This window comes from Alligator sinensis, unplaced genomic scaffold, assembly GCF_000455745.1.
Source record: "Alligator sinensis unplaced genomic scaffold, ASM45574v1 scaffold607_1, whole genome shotgun sequence".
Classification (NCBI taxonomy): Eukaryota; Metazoa; Chordata; order Crocodylia; family Alligatoridae; genus Alligator; species Alligator sinensis.
In genome coordinates, this window is record NW_005841935.1 from 1,536,276 (window position 1) to 1,558,495 (window position 22,220).

A 22,220-nucleotide genomic window follows, 5' to 3' on the forward strand; every position below is an offset into this window, starting at 1 on the left:
GGGGCGCACATAGCCTCCCCCCCTCCCCCCCGTGCCCCCACTATGTGTTGCCTTTGCCTGGATGAATGACATGGTGGATTTATAAGTCATGGACTGTTGCAGTCAGAGGACGCACCTACACATGCATTGGATCTGGGATCAGTTTATTCACAAGTAAACTCGTGAGTAAATCCTCCTGGGCAGCAATCTACACATGCAGGGAAGTGGGAGGAGATTTGCTGCTAATGGCAGCAAACTGCTCCCGCTTCCTGGGGCCCTGCAGTGGGCCCCTGCCACCACCAGGTGGAGCTCTAGGTACCCTAGGATATCACCTAAAGGGGCTGACAGAGACCACCGGGCCAGGAGACAGCCGTCTCCTACCTGGGGCTGGAATAGGAGTCATAAGGAGATAAGGATCTCCCAGCCCCTGCTTCCCAATCATGATCCTGGAGCAGGGGGCTTGGAGCTCCTGCCCTTCAGTGGATGGCTGATTGGGAGCAGATTTGCTCCCGGTTAGTCATCTACACAAGCACTACTGCGTCATTGCTAATATAAAGTACTCGCTACTTGCATTTTCAGGTAGTACATTTATTTGCGATTAGCGAGGTTTACTGCGTAGTAAGCATGTGCATGTTACCTAGGCTACTGCGCAGTTAAGTGCCTTGTGTAGACATACCTAGAATTTCATACCTTCATTCCAAAGCAAGCTTACTTCCTACTACTTTTTTGATGTTTACATAATATCCTGCCTCTCACAATGCAGTCAGAAGTGCACACAGGCAAGTCTTATTTACTATGGAGGCTTCTTTTGGTTAGAGCTAACACTGAACTTTTCAGAGCAGCAGTCTACAAGCTACCTGTTGTCTCCAGCAGACTTTACTTCATCAAAATGTATATGAACTTTCTACAACCTCCTCATAAATGTATTAGACTGACTGGTGATCCTTTTTCACTATAGTATGCAATATCTGTGATACAAAAGCATTAGGTCAGTTAAAGAATGACTACTCATCATTCCTTCATGGTTCACATTTAATGATAAAATATCACCATGTTCTTAAGACTTTTTGTATCTAGTAGCTTTGAGGGAGAAAAAAAAAAAGTCAGCCTTGAGCCACAAGAAGACATACCAAGTCTGACTTTAAAATATTTTTAAATAGGTTCCTGACAAAATTGAGATGGATAGAATTAATTACATTTGTGGTTGTTTTGAAATAGGACAACATAAATGTGGGTTATTAGATTCAGGTCTCTTGTATATTTTATGTCAGGGATGCTCAGCCCCCACCCATGGGACATATCTGGCCTGCAGAACTGTGTCGTCTGACCCATGGGGCTCCCAGGGGTCTGGAAATTTGTCAGCGGGGGAATGGAGGCAGCATTACTTTGTTTACTCAATTCTAAGACAAGGTTTTTTTCACCATTTTAGAATCACAAACAAGGATAGCGGGGGCAGGGGGCAGCTGTGGCTCAGGCTTCAGCCCCTACCCAGCATTGGGACCATAGCTGCAGCTGCTGCCTGGCCCCCCAACTCACACTGCCTTTGTACCCTGGCATCTCCATCCTGCAGCCTCTTCCCCCCAGTACCCTGCTCCCCACCCACAAAGTCACTGCTCCCTGCATCAGCCTCTCTCCCTGCCCCCTTACCCTTACTTCAGCCAGCAGACTGTCCACACTGCAGCCTGGGACACTGAGTATAAGCCCCGCCCCATAGCAGCAGCACATAACCCTCACAGCTACTACGGGTGCTGGGCTGTGGCCATGCTCACTGCCCTAAATTAGAACATGGATGGAGCCTGCCAGTAATAAATTTATAAACATTTTATTTCTAGAATATTTTTCTTGGGGGTTCATCATAAATTCAAGGTCGACTTAGATTCAAATAAATATTAATGATTTGAAATGAAAATATAATTATTCAAATAATTATTTGAAGAATAATAAATAAATAAATAAATAGTTGCTTCCAATTTCTGGATCCATGGGGAGCCCTGCAAGCCAGATACAATGTGGCATGCAGGACCATATTATCAGTGCATGGCTGGATTAGGCTAACATACAACTGAATCGGGCCAGTGCAGGATCAAGGCCATAGATCAATTTCATGTACTGACCCCACACGTGATCCAGGCTCTCAGCCGACCCCATGCTAGTCACCCAGCCCATGGTTCATTCCAGAAGATTGGGTGCCAATGTTTTACAGTTCTGATGTTGAAGTCAAAGTTCTACGCTTCAAATTCCAGAGTATCTGCCTTCAAGACTTCACCAAATTCTGTTCTGGCCTATATCTTTGATCCAACTCCTTGTTGCATTCTTCATCATTTTACAAAAGAATAAAATGAAGCACTGCATGAGTGAGGACACATCTACATGATGTGCTTTACTGCACAGTAGACTAATCTACTGCACAGTAAAGCATTACCATTTATATGTGCGCAGCATTTACTACAAATTGCTCCGTCAGCCCAGGCAGCAGGGAGCAAGAGAACTGTCCCCTTCCTGGACAGCTGCTTGCTTCCCAGTCCCCTGCTCTGATTGGCTGACTGAAGCAGAGGGTGGGCTCCCACTCCCTACCCCTGGCAGTTGCCTGCTGCCCAGCCCCCACTCCAAGATTGGACTGGGGCCATCCCCTGCCCCGATAACTGCCTGCTGCCTGGCCCCCACTCTGACTCAGGGCAGGGGACAGTGTCCCAGCCCTTGCTCCTATCTTGGAGCAGGGGCTGGGCAGCAGGCAGCTGCCCAGGTCAGGGGTGCAAGGCTGGGAGGCAGTTGCCCCAGAGGCAGGACAGCTCCCTCCAGAGCCCAGGCCTGACCCTGGTGCCCCCTGCCAGCCCAGGGCTGGCACCCAGGGGAGCTTGGAGTTTGCTTTGGCTGCTGTAGGGGAGCAGAGCAAAGCAGAGTAGCCCTGCACTGAACTGCTCTTATCAGGAGCAGATTTGCTCCCAACAGGCACATGTGTAGACACACTCCCAGCGAAAGCTTGCTGCATGGTATTTTATTGTGCAGTAAGCTTTCAGTGCATTAATAGCACGTGTAGAAGTGCCTAATGTCACTCAACAAAGAACAGAAACCAGGGGCTAAAACCTGTATGCTACGACACTGGAACAAATTCAAAGTAATTCCATAAAAATCAAAACAGTAGTCCTGTTGGGAGGAGGATGACGTACTTGCCTGGTATAAATCCAGACTGCTAGTCCAGTCCTTTGAACTGTTTATAATGAATAGAATTAGAAGTCCATTAATGTATTCTTAAGTATTCTCGTTTCCATCCTCCCTGAACTCTACACTTTGTGATAGTACGTGTAAATTTTCACTGTAAATATAATAGATCACAAAACTCTTCAGAAATCTGCTACAGCTATCTGTACGGACCTCCAGCTAACAATGCCTGCATCTTCCTCCTTGCATGGCATGTTTATAAAACTCTTCCTCTGTAAGAACATAAAGCTCTGCACAAGGAACCTGCTGCTCTGCTTCTGTCCTCATATGTAGGTTTAATCCTTTACATCTGATTACATGTATTGCTGCAATCCTACTAATGACCTAATTTTAGCCAGGTCTTACATAACCCAAAGCCACTCTAAGACCTTCATGAATTTAGAAGCCAAAATGTTGTGTGCTGTTGCTTTTGTTGCACATACATTGCAAGTTCCTCTGTTCACCTTGCATACACTTGAGCTGCTCATGAATTAAACTACTTCCCCATAGCTAGCTTCACCAAAATAGCAAAGAGGCAAGAGTGCTCTCGCTGTTTCCAGTGTATAATAGCAAGTTAAATTGATCCCACAAGGAAATGGTCCAGTAGCTTCAAAACTATGCATTCTATATCCAGTGTTCAGTAGAAAATAGGAACTTCATTAGTTTTTCCTAACTTCATTAGCTTTTCAGTTAAGTAATCAGAAAAAAATATTAAATTTTTTTAAGAAGAAATTTCATCTTCTCCATCACTGCAGATAATCATCCAACATCAAAACCTGCTCATTTCCAAGGCCAACAGCACTATTAACTATACCTTGCTGAGTAATGATAATGCCTTCATGAACTACTACCCCCATTACTTTACCCAGAGGACACTAACTGCACGATTTCAAATGAACAACACAAAACCACCACATGTCCAGATGGTGAGGAAGCCTGTGTTGACTGCAATGGGCCTTCTGGCATTGTTAGGTATGGTAAATGTGTGTTTAGAAAGAAGTCACTTATTCCAGGTCCTATTCTCATTAAAATTAGATGCATGAACTCCATCATGTCATCTGTTCTAAGACTCTTCCTAGCTCTAAATTCACTAGTTGGTCAGTCTCACAAAGAATAGAGTTTCCACCACTTCCCATTGGAGACAAATAACTTTGATATTGGAGTGTTTGTAGTCTATTTTCCCTTCAGCACAGTGAAAATCTTCTTATATCTATTTAAACCTCCATCTGCCACCTCAGTTACTATCTTCCTTTTCCCCATTTGTGGATTGGAAAGGCCTTTGGTCACTGTCTGGTTAAGATTTTCATTTCTTTTTAATGCATCTCTAAATTCTTCTAAGCCTCATCAAGTGTGTTTATGTTAACCTTGAATCACATGTGCTGAAGTCCCAGTGATGCAAACTGTCATTAAAACACTTGCAACCCAGCAGTGCCTGAAAGAAAAGCAACTGGGAGGCCCACACTGCTAGGTACTTGATAATCAGAGTAAAATGAGATCCATGCCATGCTAGAGTGTTTTACAAAATAAAGGACTGCTTTCAGTTAGTGATGTAAGTCTGTTGATTTAACTAGTGCTACTCCAACTTTATGCTGGTGTCATTAAGTAACCTGTAGTCCAACACAGACAGTTAGTTACATGTTTCACCTTCTCATGTGTCAGACGCTGGTCTAATTAGCTTTGTGGTAAAAGAGTATTTCTACTTTTTCAGGGGAAACACAAATTTTTGCAGATGTATACAACAGCAAAGGCAAAAATGGTAACAACAGCACCGTTGGAGTACTAGCCACTCTACATACCCCTGCTGAGCTACCATCTTCAGATAGCTGGCAAGCTACCATACTGATTTATGCTAGTGATGATAACCATACATCATTGAATATCAGTGCTGTAACACTGAACATGACCCAGTTCCCCAAATGTGCAGGTAAACACACAGTGCTTAGCATTTTATGTCATGGATCTCCAGCAGTAAGTTTGCACTGAATGTTTTTTGGGTTTTAAACTTCCTGATTGAAGTAACAACACTCATTTGTACATGCCCACGGAAATTCTGCTTGCGACTAAAAACCATGCCTGGCAAGCCCCGATTTTCTGGTCTGTAATATGTCCACATGAGAAAAGAGTTTGGATTCCATTCCTAGAGTTGTCTCCACCCATTAATGTCTGCTGTGGATGCCATCCTTTCAGAAACTTCACTGCACCTGCACCCTTTAGAACAGTGATTCTCAGCCAGTGCCATGGCACCCTGGAATGCCTTGAGATCCTTTCAAAGGTGCCACAGGTACTAGCACTGTTAGGTGTACAAACATTATTCACAAGATAAATCCAGAGATTTCAAATAGGAATCCATAGCGTTAAAAACATTTGACCTATTGGGGTTTTTTTGAACTCGTTGTAACAAAACTGGTTATTCGTTTTTTGTAGTCAAAAAACAAGTGAAAACTAAGAGCTGGCATTTTCCAAGGGGTGCCTTGAGTCTAATGAGAGATTAGACGAGTCTACAAAGGTTGCAAGCCTCTGCTTTAAAAGAAGCACATTCCCTTCAGGTTAAATATTACACATTCTATGGGATTTCCTGGTATTGGCTCCAACAGGATCTCTCAGTGTTCAGCCCCTGTAAAAACAAAACAAAATTTTTTTTTTTTTTTATTTTTTTTTTAAATTTAGGAGCATAACTTTAAGCACACTGTTTTAGAATTTTTCATCTTAAGCCTTTGTGAAAAATCTTATGCTAGGTCTCATTGACTTTCAGAGAAACTCAGTTTAAGTCACTTCCTAACTTGGGGCTTATTTGTTTTTTAAAAACATTTACCCTTTGGTCTTCAAATCTGGATCTGGAGCTTTATGCATTTCTTTTGTGTCTCCAAAGAGCTTGTGTATGTGACATACTGTCTAGACAACAATCTTACCAATCCCTATTTGGAATGGAAGAAACTAGGAAGCCCCGACTTCCCTTCTGTAAAGCAGTTCCAACAACTAAGGGATGCTGAGGTATGATGTATATGGTGGGTCAAGACATCGGCATTTATAGTAGCAGCTAAGGAGCTGAAAAGGTTGAAGGAGGTTGTGTGTGGGATTATTAAATCCAGAAAAGTGTAATGCTGACAAGGGGGAAAAATAAAATGCAGGGCAAACTGACATACACTCATGTCTCAAGCTTCCTCTTTGCAGCTCTCCAGCCACCATAGAGAGACATTTAACTTATAGGATGACGTCTTTGCAGATTTTGCTCTCTTCTGCTGTCAGCCATTCATTCTAGATCTGCCAGAAGTCCTGAAAGGCTAACCCTTCTAGGGCTCCACAATTGGTGCAGCAAGAACCTAAAGCCTTGAATTCAGTGTCAGCTGCAGGGCCTGGGAAGGACTAATCTGGCTTTTGGTGGTGGCAGCTGACACCTGCACTTGCAGCAATGTCTTAACCCCCACTGTGCCCCATGGAGCATTCTGCTTCCTGCCTCCAGCATCTCCCTTTACTGAGCACTTGGGGCTTGCATGCCACACACAGCAGCTGCCTGTGGCACTGGTGACATACATGCTACAGGTTGGCCACTCGTGGCCTAGACAAAGGCGAAGACATTTCTACCATAATAAATAGCTATGAAGACTCATCTCTTTTCTTAACACTTCCATTTCACTTTGCAGGACCCAGCAGTGACAGGACCATTCCTGTTTCCTGAAGATGGCCACCTGCTCTTGAAGAAGGAACTCCCCATTCCATCTGTCTTCTTGATCCATGTTTGTGCAAGACCTCGCTCTGTTCCCAACCAAGTATGTATCATGTTTCATTGCTATGTGGCCAAGTTAGAAACTGGTCCCATACTGTCTATTGGCATCTCATTGGAGAGGTTAGTTACTGATGGGTACGATGTACAGTGAAACCCAAGTCATTCATAGTTGGTCCTACAGAACTGATCAGAGAAGCAGTGCCCTTTGAAGAGCCACAGCAAACAATTGGAGCATCTCAGTGGTCTTAAACAGCTATTTGCTGTGGTTCTACAATTCCATAGTTCATAAATCCTCATATTCACAGTGAGCACGCAACCTAGCCCTGCAAATATTCAAGTTCTATTTTATCACCATATACTTTTTTAAAGGCCGCACAGAAGGCTTATTTAAAGCAGGGAGACCAACTTCATTTGATAGCTAGATTCCATGAACTGCATTCCAGTATAACCCCCCCCCCCCACAAGAGATGGCAGATCATATCAACTGAACTAAAAATCAAAATCTGCAACTTTAGTGTACTGTAAGGACAATACTTTATAATCTTATCAGTTCTAACAGCAAAATGATTAAAAATAAAACTTTTCAGCAAGCAATGTAGTCATCTTTTATAGCTACATTATGGAATAGTGAGCGTAGTGGATCAGACACCGTATCAGTGTCTTCTGATGCGCAAGCCTAAATAATGAGTATGTCCAAAGTTGGGCTAGATGCTTTCAGCTTCCTGTGGAGTTAGTAGGAGGATTTGAGAATGCTGAATGACTTGCAAGACTAGGTGCAGAATGGTAGGGTCAAGAATTTGGTTGAAGAGGGCATAAGATGTAGTTCCAAAACTCTATCCTGGGCAGCATAAGTGGTCTGTTTTATTTCCTCTATATAGAAAGTAAGCTACTAAAAAAGTTTCCAATGAATACAATGAGAGTTGCTGAGAACTCAAACTGGTGGGCAGGGGGGAGTAAGGGAGGGTATTAGGATACTTACATAGGTTTCTAAATATGGGGAACTAAGTTTTATCTACTTTTACTTAGTTTATTTATTTAGTATTTTATTGTTTTACTTCAAAATATCCAGGCCAACCCTTTTAAGGATAAACATGATCTGCTAGCTCTGATCATTTAGAGTAGGGCCTTCAAACTTATTGGGCCCTGTGTTCTTACATGGACATCTCTTTTTGACAGGTAACAGGTGTTCACCTTATACCACTCACAAAGGAGCAAGTTGCTGTATTGTGGGATGACCATGTGGATTCAAAGTACGTGCTTTTTTAGAAATGGAGCTAACCAAAGTTAGCAGGACAGGGATCTGATGTTAGGAGGAGCCTGGCAAAATTAAGACAAAGCTGCTAAGCAAAATCTGCCTGCCTGCATGCCACAGCTAAGGACAAGGCATTATCCCTTTCCAACCATCAGGTTTTATTCCCAATGCAACTTGTATGCACTGTGGCCTCAGCCAGTGTAGAATCATTAGAACCCATGTGCAGTATCTGCCATGAAGGTACCCTGAATAGCCTCTTGCCTATTTTGCTGGTTCAGTTGGGGGATCAGCTTTCTACCTTGCAGGCTGCCACAATGGCAAATCAAGAGGCCTTGTTCCTCTGGAAGAGAGGCTCCACAAACACTCCTGTGTGAAAGAAAGCTCGTGCCAAATCCAGTCAAAACTATCCCTGCAAAACATAAGTGATACTATCTGCAGGGACAGAGATGGTAAACTGCATCCAATAGGCATCAGCAGACAATCTGCACCCATTCTAGCCCAGAAACTCACTGATGTGGGTTGCCCTGCAGATCAGAGGCACAGTAAACACCCCAACTCTTAAAGCATCCTTTTTAACTAGTCAGTCAGGACCAGCATGCCTGCTTCATGGGCCTCAGCCTGCATGATGTAAAACATCTTCACTAAAATGCCAAGCCTCGACTCTCCTCCTGGTTTCAGTATGAGTGGAAGGGGCTGTGCAATGCGTGGCAGATGCTCAGGACACATTGCATTATTTGTCATGCTGTGCAATGCGTTTCAGATGCTCAGGACACATTGCATTATTTGTCAGTCAGCCTTGACATTCTTCTGTGGGCTTTTGTCACCACACCCACTGCCTAACAGCGAGTGCTAGCTTGTATTTGGAGGGGATGATGCAGTGCAGGATTTCCTGCTAGGTGTGTAACACCAACCATTTCTCCTCACTGAAGAGACATGGTGGAATAGGACATGGCCTTTCTATGGCCACCACTGTAGTCATGAAGTCATGATTTCTTTTCTAGATGCATAAAAACATTTGAAGTAGAGTTTTCGCCAAATGGAAAAACATACCAAAGGATTAATACCAAAGACACTATATTCACTCTCTGGGTCTACAGTCCAGGTAAAGCAAGCATGCACACTCTGTATGTTCTGTTACATTACAATTTGTAATTAGTTAAAAATATAACTTAGGGCAGAGCTGCCCATCTAACAGGATGCAGGGCATATGTAGCCTCCAAAAGGGTTGGAGTGTCACCCTCAGGCTCCTGCATAACTGCCACTCCCCAATCCCTGCTGGATTCTTTGGGCTCCCTCTTCCTTCTCCAGCTTCTACTTCCTGCGGCCACAGGACAGCACAGTGAGAGGGGGCCCAAGCTGGGTGTGCAGTGGGGAGCAGGGTGTCTGTGCTGCATACATGGCAGGGGAGAGGGCCAGGCTGCTCTCACTGCATGCAACAAAGGCAAGAGATGGGTTTCCCATGCTGCAGGAGCATGGCACGTGTCTGGGATGAGAGAGAGGCACTGTATGTACAGCTAGGGGGAGATGGAAGGGAGATTTACTGCACATCAACCATCCAAGGTAATTGTTTCATGCATCTGCTCCTGTCTTGTCTCAGCCATGTTCCCTCAGTTTATCATCTTCCACTTATTGCAGGATAGTAGCAAACATACAAAACAGTTACTGTGGAATAGTTGGTGTGATGTGTCTCCTCCTCCTCTTTAAACTTAATATAATTAAGTCTTCTGTCCATACTCAGCGCCATATTTTCAGTGCCATTACATTATGTATGTAGCACCAGGCATGTTACTGGGAATTCACCAACAGAAATAAGACCAGATCTCTCCCTTTAGCATCATACCCTAAACACAGGTGGTGCAAATCTTAGTTATGTGATAAGCACAATGAGCACTTTTTATAAGCATCGCTCTTAAAGCCTACAGGCTTTCTATGTAAAGGCCGCATCAACCTAAGGAATCTTCTAAAGGTACGAGTCTGAGGCCCTTGATCATAGAATCATAGGAGAATAAAGATGGAAGGGACATCATGAGATCTAGCCCAGCCCCTTACTCAAGGCAGGATTGTCCTGGTCTGAACCATCCCAACCAAGTATCAGTTCAATCTGCTTTTGAAAATTGCCAAGGATGGAGGTTCTGTGACTTCTCTAGGTAGCCTTTTCCAATGCTAGACCCTCATGGTCAGAAAGTTCTTCTAATCTTCAACCCAAATTTCCTTTGCTGCAATTTAAGGCCATTAACTCCTAGTCTTGTCCCTTAGATTTTGCTCGGCAGTTGTATCTCCATCTTGCTTATAATCATCCTTCAGCCAGATTTTCCATCTCCAGATTAAATAAGATCAGTCCTTTCAGCCTTTCTTCCTAGATCTAACTTCTCAGGGCTTTAAGTAATCTTTGTCACTGTCCTTTGGACACTTTTGAATCCGTCCACATCTTTCTTAAAGTTTGGGGCCCAAAATTGGTGAAGCCAGGTGAGGCCTCACCAGTGCTGAATAGAGCAGAAGGATCACTTCCCTTGACTTGCAAGATACTCTTGTTAATACAACCCAGTAGACTGTTGGCTTTTTTCCAACCAAGAGCACAATCTTGGCTTATGTTTATTTTATGGTCTACTGTAATCTTCAGGTCCTTCTCTGCAGTACTCCAACCTAACCAGTTATACCCTAGTCTGCATTTGTGCATGCAGTTAATCTCTCTCAAGTGCAGGACTTTGCATTGTTCTTGTTGAATCTCATCAGATTGATTGAGGACTATTTTCCAGTCTTTCTATGTCACTCTGGATCCTGGCCTTGCCCTCCAGAGTATCTTCCACTGTAAACTTGATAAGCATGCACTTAATCCCATCATCCAAATCATTAATGAAGATATAGAGCAATACTAGACCCAGAACAAACCCCTGGGGAACCGTACTCGATACTCCCTCCCAACTAGAACTTGAGCCACTGAGGACTACTTACTGAGCACGATGATCCAACTAGTTATATATCTACATTACATATTTTCATCTATTTTGTATTTCCTTAACTTGTTAATGAGAACATTGTGAGAAATAGTATCAGAAGCCTTGCTAAAGACAAGGTGCATCGTATCCACTGCTCTCCCCACATCAAAAAAGAGCCTGTCATTTTAATCACAGAAGGGAATCAGGTTGGTCAGGCCCAATTTGCTCTTGGTGAATTCATGCTGACTGCTCCTGATCACCTTGTTCTTCTCTAGGTGCCTCACAATAGATTTCTTGAGGACCATATCTTTCCAGATATTAAGGTCAGGGTGACTGGTCTGTAATTCCCCAGATCCCCCTGTCATCCCTTTCTTAAAGATGGACACTATATTTGCTTTCCCACCCCCCCCAATCATCTGGGACCTCACTGACCTCCACAAGTTCTCAAAGAGGATAGCTAATTTCTCTGAAAGTACCTCAACCAATTCCTTCAGTACCATAGGTTGCATTCTATTCTGCCTTACTGATTTGAAAGCATCCAGCTGCTCCAAGTAATCTCTGGTTCTTCTGCTACTCTAGGCAGTTTGTCTCTTTCCCCATCTTTGCTGGCAGCTGCAATTGTCATTTGGTAGCTGCCCCCATTTGTGAAAACGGAAGGAAAAAAAGGCCTTAAGTACTTCAGCCTTTTCTGCATCATCTGTAACTAGATTGCCTTCTGTGTTCTTGTAACAAGCAGGCCCCCCAGGACCCATCTCAATCTAGGTCTGCCCACTTGTTTCCAAGCTAGCCACCTGCCCATCTCACCTGCCATGCTTTGATGTTCTGATTATCTGATGTTAAAAAGGGCAGCCTCCTGCCTGATACCTGCCCTGATGAAAAGGGCCTCTGTACACACTCCAACCTCACCTTGACATGTCCCATGCCTCGCAGATGTTTCCTGGCTTAACACCCCGCCTCACAATCATTATGGCCTGAAACCCAGCCTCGTTCTTGGACTTACTAGCTCTATCCTCTATCTCCAGGCCTTATCCTTGGGCTCCAAGCCCCATCTCCAGGCCACAAGGCTCTCCCAGCTCTAAGCCCCATCCTCAGACTCCAAGCCCTGTCCCTGGGCATCACCTACTCTCTATATCTCTGGGTCCCAGGCCCCCTCACTGGGCTCCAAGCCTCTCATAATGGGACTAGGCCTACAAGTCCTGTTCCCCCCTGGAGCCTAACACCCAGCTTCGTAATGCACCCAGACTCTTCTGCTATTCTGGGTGCTGCCGCAGGTCCCTCCACCAGCCTGCACCCTGCCTCAGTGTTTACAATGAGCTTGGGCTCCCCCCCCCTCAGGTCTCACCCACCAGGGATGTGGGGGCTTCAGTTTTCAGGCATCCCTACTTGCCTTTCACTGGGGAGGTAACTGGCCTAGCATTTCTGGGGAACTACCCTGCCACAGGTAGCTCCACCAGACCATCCATCCCTGGCAGGGTGCAGTTTCAGGTCATGCCCAGGACCTTGGGGCCTCCTCCTTCCCCATCACCCCAGCCCTTACCTCTGAGATGTTTCAGGCAGCAACTCAAATGGCAGCAGCAGACTACTACCCTGTAGTTCAGGGACCCAGCCCTTATATACACCAGCTGGGCCCTGTTCCTCAATCAGACAACTCTACTTGATTAGGACCACAGGCAGCTGTTGGCTGCCTGGCTGCTGCTCAGGCCCCTGACAGTAACAGAGCACAGGGTATATCTCTTGCCAGTTGCATCTCAAATAATTCCTTGGCTGCCCTAATTTTCTCTGTACATGCCTGTGTGATATTCTTATACTCTTTCCCAGTACTATGACTGATTTTCTACTTTTTGTAGGATTCCTTTTTGGGTTTCAGTTCATTGAAGAAATGACTGTCTAGCCAGGCTGGCCTCCTGTTGCGCTTCCTATTCTTCTGTTGCATTGGGATAGCTAAATCCTACATCCTTGAAAGGGCCTTCTTAAAGAACAGACTGCTCTCCTGGCCATGGAGAAGTTAGGGTCCCGCAGTGGGTGACAAAAATGAAAGGTCTTGAAAGGCAAGTCATATGATGAGAGGCTGAAGGAAATAGGCTTCTTTAACTTGCAGAAATGACACTTTGATAGAAGTCTTCAAATATAGGAAGGGCTGCCCTAAAGAAGAGGGAAAATACCAGAGAGCAGAACATGGACTAATGGCTTAAAGTTGCAGCAAAGTAGGTTTAGATTGGACATCAATAAAAACTTCACTGTTAAAACAGTGAGGCAATAGAATAGGCTGTCTAGGTGCTGTGGGAAGTTGTGAAATTTCCATCATTGAAGGTGGTCAACAAGAGGTTAGATGAGTCTTGGTCAGGGATGATGTAGGAGTAGCTATGCCTAGGCTCTACTATGAGTATTTCCATGCTTCTGGGATTTGCTGATTTTGATGGGATGGTTTGGATAAGGATGATTCTGCCTGTGGCTGGGGATTTGGACTAGTTAACCTCTTGACGTCCCTTCTAGCCCTACTTTTCTATGTTTCTGCCTTTGCTGCTGATAATTTCATAGGCTTGAATACCACACAGCCTCCATTTGCCTATGGCCATGTAGCACTCTACTGACAGTAGGATGACCTCCTCCTAATTCAGGCAAAAGTTCCATGGAAATCAATGAGTATTTTTTTTAAGTATGGGCAAAAGATTATAGAAACTGGCTTAGAAGAAAGAATGTTGTGGGGTAGTATTCTAAAATATAAAAAGCTTTAACCCAAGTTATTTGGCAGTTTGATGGCATTGATTACAGTAATAAACACTGATTAGATTATACATATATAATCTGATTAGAGATAAAAGTTGTATTCTGAGTGAAATACTCCAAGGTACAGTTCAGAGGGCAGTTTACTGGAAACAAAGGTTTGCCTTGACTGTGAACATTTTCTGATATAACAGGCTGAAGTCAGGTTCTCTTTTTAAATTCAAAAGACCAGTAGAGCATTGATAAAGCTGAACAGGTAAGCACAAACTCAGGTCATGGCTCAGTCAAGACTCCAAGGGCAGAATGCAAAGTCATATGGTGGCATAGGACATGTATCTTAATACATTAAGCTATGCATTTTGCTAAGAATAAAATACATCTAACCAGCAGGACAGAATACTTCTTGAGTTATTGTCAAGTATAGGCAATTACATTTCCTACTTTATTTTAAGAAAACCCATAACTATTTCATTTGTGAGGTGTAAATTCCTTGCTAATGAATGAAGTTCAAAAGTGACCTAAACAAGGGCAGGTCTACAATCCAGTGCAGTTCAGGAGTTACAGAATAGCACACCTGCATCTCAAGTATCTCTGGCATGAGGCTGCTACTTCAAGAAACATATAAATTCTGTTGGATCTTAAAACCAACCTGTAAACTTTGCAAGCATACAGGGGCATTGTACCACTCCTTCAGATTTACCTGCTGTGAATGCTCAGTATCTCTTAGTCAGTACACCATTAAATCAAATCTGATATTGTCAAATTGAAGTATAAGCAATAGTAAAGGAAACCATGGTGGCTTTGGCTAAATCAGTTGCTGTTATAGACACAGCTTTTATATTAACACTATAGCCATACTTCAGTGTCCAGAAAAGGACAAGGCATATGCTGGATATGCAACAAGTACCAGTGAATAAGTCAACACTTAATTTCCTCCAGATTCTCTTTTGTAGGTGGCTGCCGGGTACAAATGTGATACCTAAGAGATAAAAATTCCTACTAGAACTACTGTTTTCCACAAATGTATGCTTTACAGCAAGGGTGTCAAATGTACAGCCTTAGAGCCAGATCTGGCCCACAGAGCCCTATCATCTGGCCCCCATTGTTGCCTGTGGGTCTCAGGGTTGACCCACAGGCAACATGTTGGGCACTCTGGTCGGCCCCAGCACACACCCCAGAGCAGCAGAGCAGCAGCTGCATGCAGCATAGCCCCAGGCAGCTGGAACACATCCACACTACACACAGCAACCACTCCAGCCCCTCCAGGACAGACATGCAGAGCCATTCTGTGGGTCCAATCCTCCCTGTGGACTGGCCTTGCACTGCTCATCCAGTCCACAGGGCCAGGTGAGTTTGAAACCCCTGCTTTACAGGGACAGTGGCTTTTCTAGCATATGGCTGTCTTTTGCAGTAATCATGTTTGATCTCCTCATTTGTAGGAAGCATAGTTTCAGGCTTTTACCGAGTGCGTGCTGTTGACTACTGGGGCAAGCCAGGCCTTTTCTCCATTCCTGTGAAGTACACTGAAGCTCCTGAATGAAAAAGAAGAGAAAGCTATGAGTCTGCCTGCAGCATGTGGTAGAGCAGCATAGGTTGCTGCCAACTACAACCTCCCCAAAACAAAACTTCACCTTAATTTATGTGGGAAGACAGCAGTGACATGATGAAGCATGTTGGAAGGCAGTATTGTCAGCTACTGTCGCTGATGCAGCTTGAAGACAACATTATCCCAAACAGCAAGAACACCGACAATTTGACTCCTGCTATTTTTGTAAAAGACAAGCACCGGACCAGGATTTGCTTTGTTAATTGGTGGGCAGGAAGAAATCATTGACCTTGCCTCTTCCTATATTCCAACAGTGGAACTCACCTGACAGCAGCAGATTTGGGGTCATAAAAGCAGAGCAGCACAGTGAGAATAGGGCCATGGTTCCAATGTACAGACTGACTGAATAGGCAGAGGCCAACAGCAAAGTCACAAACTGGGCCTATTGGAGCATTCTCAGGCAGACCCCAATGGGGAGTTCAGGGGGTGACTGAATTTCCTCCCCTGCTAGCTAGGAATATGAGTAAAGGCAAAGCTCTGTCAGAGCTCTGTCTTCCAACACAAGAACAAAGCAACCTTTTCTGTCCTCCTTGGGCTGCTGTCCCAAACCCTGTAAGCTGTGGGTGTTACTTGGCAGTGCCTTTTCCTAAAGGATTCTAGGAATTCAATGCAATTTGTTGGCTCATTTTCTCAGAAAGTGCAGAGTCCTTCAGCCCTGTGTGTAAGAGCTTCTTGTCAGTCATTTGCCCATTGCTGGGCCTTACCTACATGCACAGAGCCCTGCCTCCAACAAGATTGAGAGAGGAAAGCATCCCCTTCTCTAGCATGCATGGGTTTGTGCCTGTATGCTTTTTTGCTCTCTCTTTTCCTTCAGAGGTTTTAAATCACCATCCCTTCACCTCTCCCAACCAGGACTTCCCAAACTTTAGGCTTTCTTAGTCACAGCAATGAGGGCAGACAAAGACAACCTGCTTCCCTGTCCCCTGCAGCCTTGCGTACTCCTAAATCACATGCCCAAGCTGCAGACTACAATTCCCAGTGTGCAGAGCCTTAAATGAGTCAAAGCCTGTGACAGATAGAGTGGGTTATGTATTCCTTCCATAATCAGCTAAGTGCTAAAAGGCCCAGATAAAGTAGGCCCTAGAATTGTACATGGGAGAGGGCCAGCCTTGGGCACACTTTTTAGGGAACTTAGCTAAGAATGCTTCAGTAGCTTATCTTTTACAAAACTTTTTAAAAAGAGGGTTATAATGTTACACAAAAAGATAAAGCCAGTATTGTGTCTAGATTGCCTTCACATGTTAATGATTGTTTTGTAAGTCAAAGTGCCTTAAAGTTACATTGGTGTAGGTTGTAGCTGTGCTGGTCTAAGGACATACACAGACAAGGTTCTTTGGGTGAATCTGATATCTTTTATTAAGTTGGCCTAACAGGAAAATACTGCAGTAAAATATTAGGGTATTCTGTAATAGGGAAATAAGCATCTGTCACAAACATCTCCCGCCACTGATATAAAGTACATCATCAGCTTAACACAAAGCATGCTTAGTTGTGTGTATGGGTGGATCCAGGATTTCAGAAAGTTGTCTGAAAGGGGATACAGGAGCAGTGACGTGCACTACAGGGTTAGTTTCACCCCAGCTCCCAGCATCCAGCCTTGTTGCAGACAGGCTGAGCTGCAGAAGCAGCAGCAGGGACTTTTCTAAAGTCCTTCAAGCAGGTAAGAAGGCTCCCCTTCCTTCCTTTCCGTGATTAGCTGCATGTTCTCTTGCCTTCCCTTGCATTCCCTCCTTCCCCTACCCACTGATGCCACTGGTGCTGTCTCCAGCTGAGCCAGGGACAAGGGGCTTCAGTCGCTTCTGCCCCACTGGAGCCAGGCTATACATGAAACCAATGTTGGTTGGAGACAGTAGCAGTAGTGGGCAGGTTCCTTTCCCCCACACTTGCTCCTGGGCTGACAAGGAGCAACCAGGAGGACTGGGCAGCGAGGAGAAAGTCCAGCTGCTGCTCCCTCTGTCCCTGAGTGAGCCTGGCTCCTCCCAGAACCGAGTTGGATTGTCCAGAGCAGCTTTGAAGTTGCTTTCTGCCCCTCCCTCACCTTTGCCCCTGGGGCAGCTGGAGACAACAGCAGCAGTGGGCAGGGAAGGAAAGGGGCAGGTGTCATTCTTAATTTCTTCTGGGACTTAAAAAAAAATTCCCCGACTGCTTCTCCTGTGATGTGGTCAACTGAAAGTTGGGTGTATCTGTGCTAGTTGTTCCCTGCCTCCCACCCTGGTTGCGTGGCAACATAAAGTCAGCTGTAAAACAAGATTTAGCCTTGTGGATTCAGATGTGATTTTCCCGCACCCCATCCATATATAAGTAGCCTGAGTAGATGATTGAGATGATATAGGCTAAATTTTGAATACTTCAGTAGTGCATTTATTCCCTTTTACAGTCCTGAAGAACCTACTCCTGACTTTTTCTTTAAAAAAATATTTCAGAAGACCAGGCAAACCAGACTCATTTAATTTGTTGATTTTAACAGTTAAGAACATAATCAAATAGCAGCAGTATAGGTATACTACATTATCCATTGTCTGGTCTGATTTTGGTGCTGATATTTCACAGAATGAGCTCAGTATGCCTGCCTAATATTCCAATGTTTATAGGCCACTTGTTTACCAGAAATTGACTAATACAGTATTTCATACATCGTAATTTTCCATACATTATCAATAGCACATAAATTAGTTCCTGCCAGTTCCTGATCCAGTTTTGAACAAAACACTCCAGAAACTCAGAGGACCTAAAGGTGTTGTGTCCCAAAACAGTTCCTAGTAAGGAAGAGATGTTTATTGGACACTAATAGAATTATCCAAGGAGTTTAGTATTTTGGTGCCAACTTAGCATAATAAAAGTATAACGGGACTTTGGTTTACAGCTTTGGTAAGGATACTGCAATATATCAGATTGCAAGTTGGCTTGAAGCCCCTATTATACATTGAAGATGAAGCCATTTAGCCAATTATATACTTCTAGTAAGACTAGGCAGTTAATATAATGTAATCAAGTGGGTGTTTTAGTTAACTCAGTTTATTTGTGCCACTCATTTTAATTGTCAGGAGTGCTGGGCATCAACAGACCTACACAGGCCTGCTGATGTTTAGTACCTGCAAAAGATCAAACACCAAACATTGTAGTCCAATGGGCACCAACCTTTTTGACAAGCATGCCAGAATTTAAGCCTTACACCCTTCCAGAGTGCCACTCCAATCCCCTTCTCCTGCCTGATCTGCTACTCTGTTTTCTGCCCCTGCCCTGTGCTCCCTGTCAGAGCTGCTGCTCTGTTTTCTGCTCCCTCCCTAATCTGCTGTGTGCCACACAAAAAGACTGCCTGTGCTACTTGTGGCACCCATGTTCTAGTATATCTACTGATGGAGAGAGATATAGATGAAAGTAGGTTGGAGTATGGTGTAGATATGCAGCATGTTTACCTTGGGAGAACTTGTCTTGGATATTACTCCTGAATAAAATTACACTGGTGTCTGCAACAGACACATGACCGAGTCTCTGGAGGTACGTACCTGCAGTAGCTGCTACTACAGTACCTTGACACTGGATGAGAGGCAGCCTACAATAGCCTGTTTGCACAAAGCAAAAGGATACCCCTGGACAAAATTGACTAGAATGATGGACCCATAATCTGTACACAGGTGTATGGATACTTGTTTTCTGAAGGATAATTTTACCCCAGAGTTGAGCGATCAATGTAAAGCTGCACATGGACACATTGTGTATCTGCTCTACTTTTGTCCTAGAGATAAAGTCAAAATAACTCTCGAGTAAGTAAGTGTGTTATTATCTACATCCAAAGTTTAGTTACACAGGCATTATTTTGCTGCACTTTTACTTTTTCTAATGCCATATACCATACCAGTTCTGTATCTGATTGTATTTGTGTTATAACTAATGCAAAAAAGTCTCATGGAGGATAATTTTATATTGTATAAACCTGCAAAATACATTGCACCTATCACTATATCTTATAAAATACCTTGAATTTACAATAAAACTGGTTCTCAGCCTTTCATATGACTGTTATTCTTTCATCCAATCATAAGGGAACAGATATTGGCAATAATTCCCACTTCAAACTCTCAAGTTCACAATATAATATAAATCATGTGAAAAGGCTGCGAACAGGAGCCAGTTTGGTTTATGGTTCTTATACTAGATTCCAATGTTACCTCAAAGTAAGCATTAAGGATCTGCATGCTACTATCCTATTTACCATCCTATTTCAGAAATAAAGCTGGACCTTAATTATGCAGCCACATAGAATGGAGTTACACCCTGGACCATTGTTAAAACCTGCATTGAAATTGTAATTGTAAAGTGATAAAATCTGCTATATCGGGCGTTCTCCTGAATGAATGTGAGTATGAATGACAAACCAAGTACCTCTGGCTGTTAATTGACAATAGCCTAGCCAGAGGAACTTACCATTACAAAACCCTACTCTACAAGCCATTTTAAGCTAATCAAGCCAAGGAACTGATTCCTGAAACTAAACACCCACTCTATTGACTATTCCTGTAACCGATGACAATGCAGCCATTAAGTCAATAAGTCAAGGGTGGACACCCAAAACTTCAGGTACCAGCAGGCAGAGACCCCTGGGACTAATAGCTGGCATGTAGTACTCAAAACCCACGTGGGGCAGCAACCTCCGGATTGGGCAGCCAAGATGATTCTGGAGTATCACACAAGTCTGCCAGAAAGGGATAAAATGCAGTGGAGTGTGACCCTCAGTGGCGCCCTCTCATACAGCACGTAGATTTTATAGATTTCATAGACATTAGGGCTGGAAGGGACCTCAGAAGATCGAGTCCAGCCCCCTACCCCAGGGGCAGGAAGTCAGCAGGGATCATAGGATCCCAGCATGTTAAACATCCAATTGTCTCTTGAAGGCATTCAAAGTAGGTTCTTGAACCACCTCCAGTGGCAGTCTATTCCAAACCTTGGGGGCTCGGACAGTAAAGAAGTTCTTCCTTATGTCCAGCCTGAAATGGTCATGGAGAAGTTTGTGACCGTTCGACCTTGCCATCCCTTAGGGCGCTCTGGTGAACAGATGTTCCCCCAGATCCTGGTGAACACCCGTGATAAACTTATAGGTGGCCACCAGATCACACCTGAGCCTGCGCTTTTCCAGGCTGAAGAGTCCCATGGCTCTCGGCCTCTCATAAGGGCCGTTTTCCTGACTCTTGATCATGCGTGTGGCTATCCTCTGCACTCTCTCAAGCTTGTGGAGCCCAAAACTGGACGCAGTACTCCAGCTGTGGCCTCACCAGGGCCGAGTGCAATGAGAGAAGGACATCCTGGGATTTACTTGAGAAGCATCTATGGATGCAAGCCAGTGTTTTGGTTGCTTTACTAGCTGCAGCATCACATTGAAGGCTCATGTTCATCTTGTGGTCAATCATGACCCCCAAGTTCCTTTCGTCTGTAGTGCTAGCCAGCGTAGCACTGCTGAGCCTATAAGCATGCTGCAGGTTTTTCCTCCCAAGGTGGAGAACCTTGCATTTTTTGGTGTTAAACACCATCAGGTTCTCATCTGCCCATTTCCTGAGCCTGTCAAGGTCAGCTTGGATCACCCTGTTGTCGTCAGGTGTGGATGCTTTACCCCAGAGTTTGGTGTCGGCGAAATTGGCCAGTCTGCTTCTGAGATCAATGTTCACATCATTAATGAAGATGATGAGTAGTGTAGGCCCAAGGACAGAGCCTTGAAGGACCCCACTGGTCTCAGGGCACCACAATGATTGACTTACATCAACCACCGCCCTCTTGGTCTTACCATGGAGCCAATTCCCCAGCCAGTGGATCATGGTGAGGCCAAGGCCGCAGTTAGTCAGTTTTGATCTAGGCATAACTTTGCCTATTTTCTACCATGGATATTTCCCATATTTCTGGGCTTTGCTCATTGCCATGCCCCACTTCCTCCCTATTCTGCTACATGTGTCAAGATATTGTTAAGCTTTCCTAGGGGCATTGGGCTACAGCCAAGGCTAAGACTGCAACTAGAATATGCCAATACTCCTGCTGGGACCAAATACAAAGGTTCCTGGCTAGAGGGTCTTGCTTCTCCACTTAGGGTCAAACTGATCACCATATTGGGGGTCAGGAAGAAATTTTACACCTTGGTCAGGTTGGTATGGACTGTGGGGATTTTTGTCTTCCTCTATAGTGTAGGGTGTGGCCCTCTACCAGGGATTTCTTGAGCATATTTTGACAACATTTCATAAAAGCAGGATGTTGACTGCCGTGGTTCCTCTCCTTCACCTGTGGCAGGTTAGGGTGTTATGTTTGTGTTGTGTCAGGGTTGATGGTAGGCTTATGTAGAGTTCAGATTACAGTTTTCACTGTATGGTTTGGATAGGGATGATCCTGCCTCAGCCAGGGGGTTGGACTAGATGACCTCTAGAGGTCTCTTCCAGCCCTACTTCCATACGATTCTCTAAGCTAGTTAGAGTTCCGTTGCAGCCTTGGCTTTCCTGGTTTGTTCCATCCAGGTCCGGACCAGTGTAGAATATTCCTCCTTGGAGGTGGATCCAGTCCTCCATCCTTTGTAGGTCTTTCTTTTTAGACGCAGGAGGTCTGATAGTTCCCTGGAGAGCCAAGGGGGCTGCTGTGCTCTTTTGTTGCCTTTCCTCCTAGATGGAATAGACTTTGCTTCAGCCTCACTGACAAGCCTCCTGAGCTTGCCAAAGTCAGCTTTCCTGAAATCAAGGACTTCTGTATTACTGACTGACTTGTCAGCTTTACAGCTGATTGTGAACGTGATCAGCTCATGGTCACTGTCACCCAGCTTCCCTTCGATAG

The 22,220-nt window shown here is 44.4% G+C and overlaps 1 protein-coding gene across 10 annotated transcripts in view; it reads left to right on the forward strand.

The window, feature by feature from the left end:
- IDUA (iduronidase, alpha-L-) overlaps positions 1 to 19,420 on the forward strand; it is an 85,086-nt gene extending 65,666 nt beyond the window's left edge. For all 10 annotated transcript variants that reach the window (XM_006019664.3, XM_025199079.1, XM_025199077.1 and 7 more), the window contains 7 exons: positions 3,933 to 4,149; positions 4,886 to 5,101; positions 6,047 to 6,168; positions 6,819 to 6,944; positions 8,078 to 8,151; positions 9,155 to 9,255; positions 15,253 to 19,420. In XM_006019664.3, the coding sequence (XP_006019726.1) occupies positions 3,933 to 4,149; positions 4,886 to 5,101; positions 6,047 to 6,168; positions 6,819 to 6,944; positions 8,078 to 8,151; positions 9,155 to 9,255; positions 15,253 to 15,353 (957 nt within the window). In that variant the 3' untranslated portion in view covers positions 15,354 to 19,420. The remainder of the gene's footprint in view (positions 1 to 3,932; positions 4,150 to 4,885; positions 5,102 to 6,046; positions 6,169 to 6,818; positions 6,945 to 8,077; positions 8,152 to 9,154; positions 9,256 to 15,252) is intronic.
- The last annotated feature ends 2,800 nt before the right edge of the window (positions 19,421 to 22,220 follow it).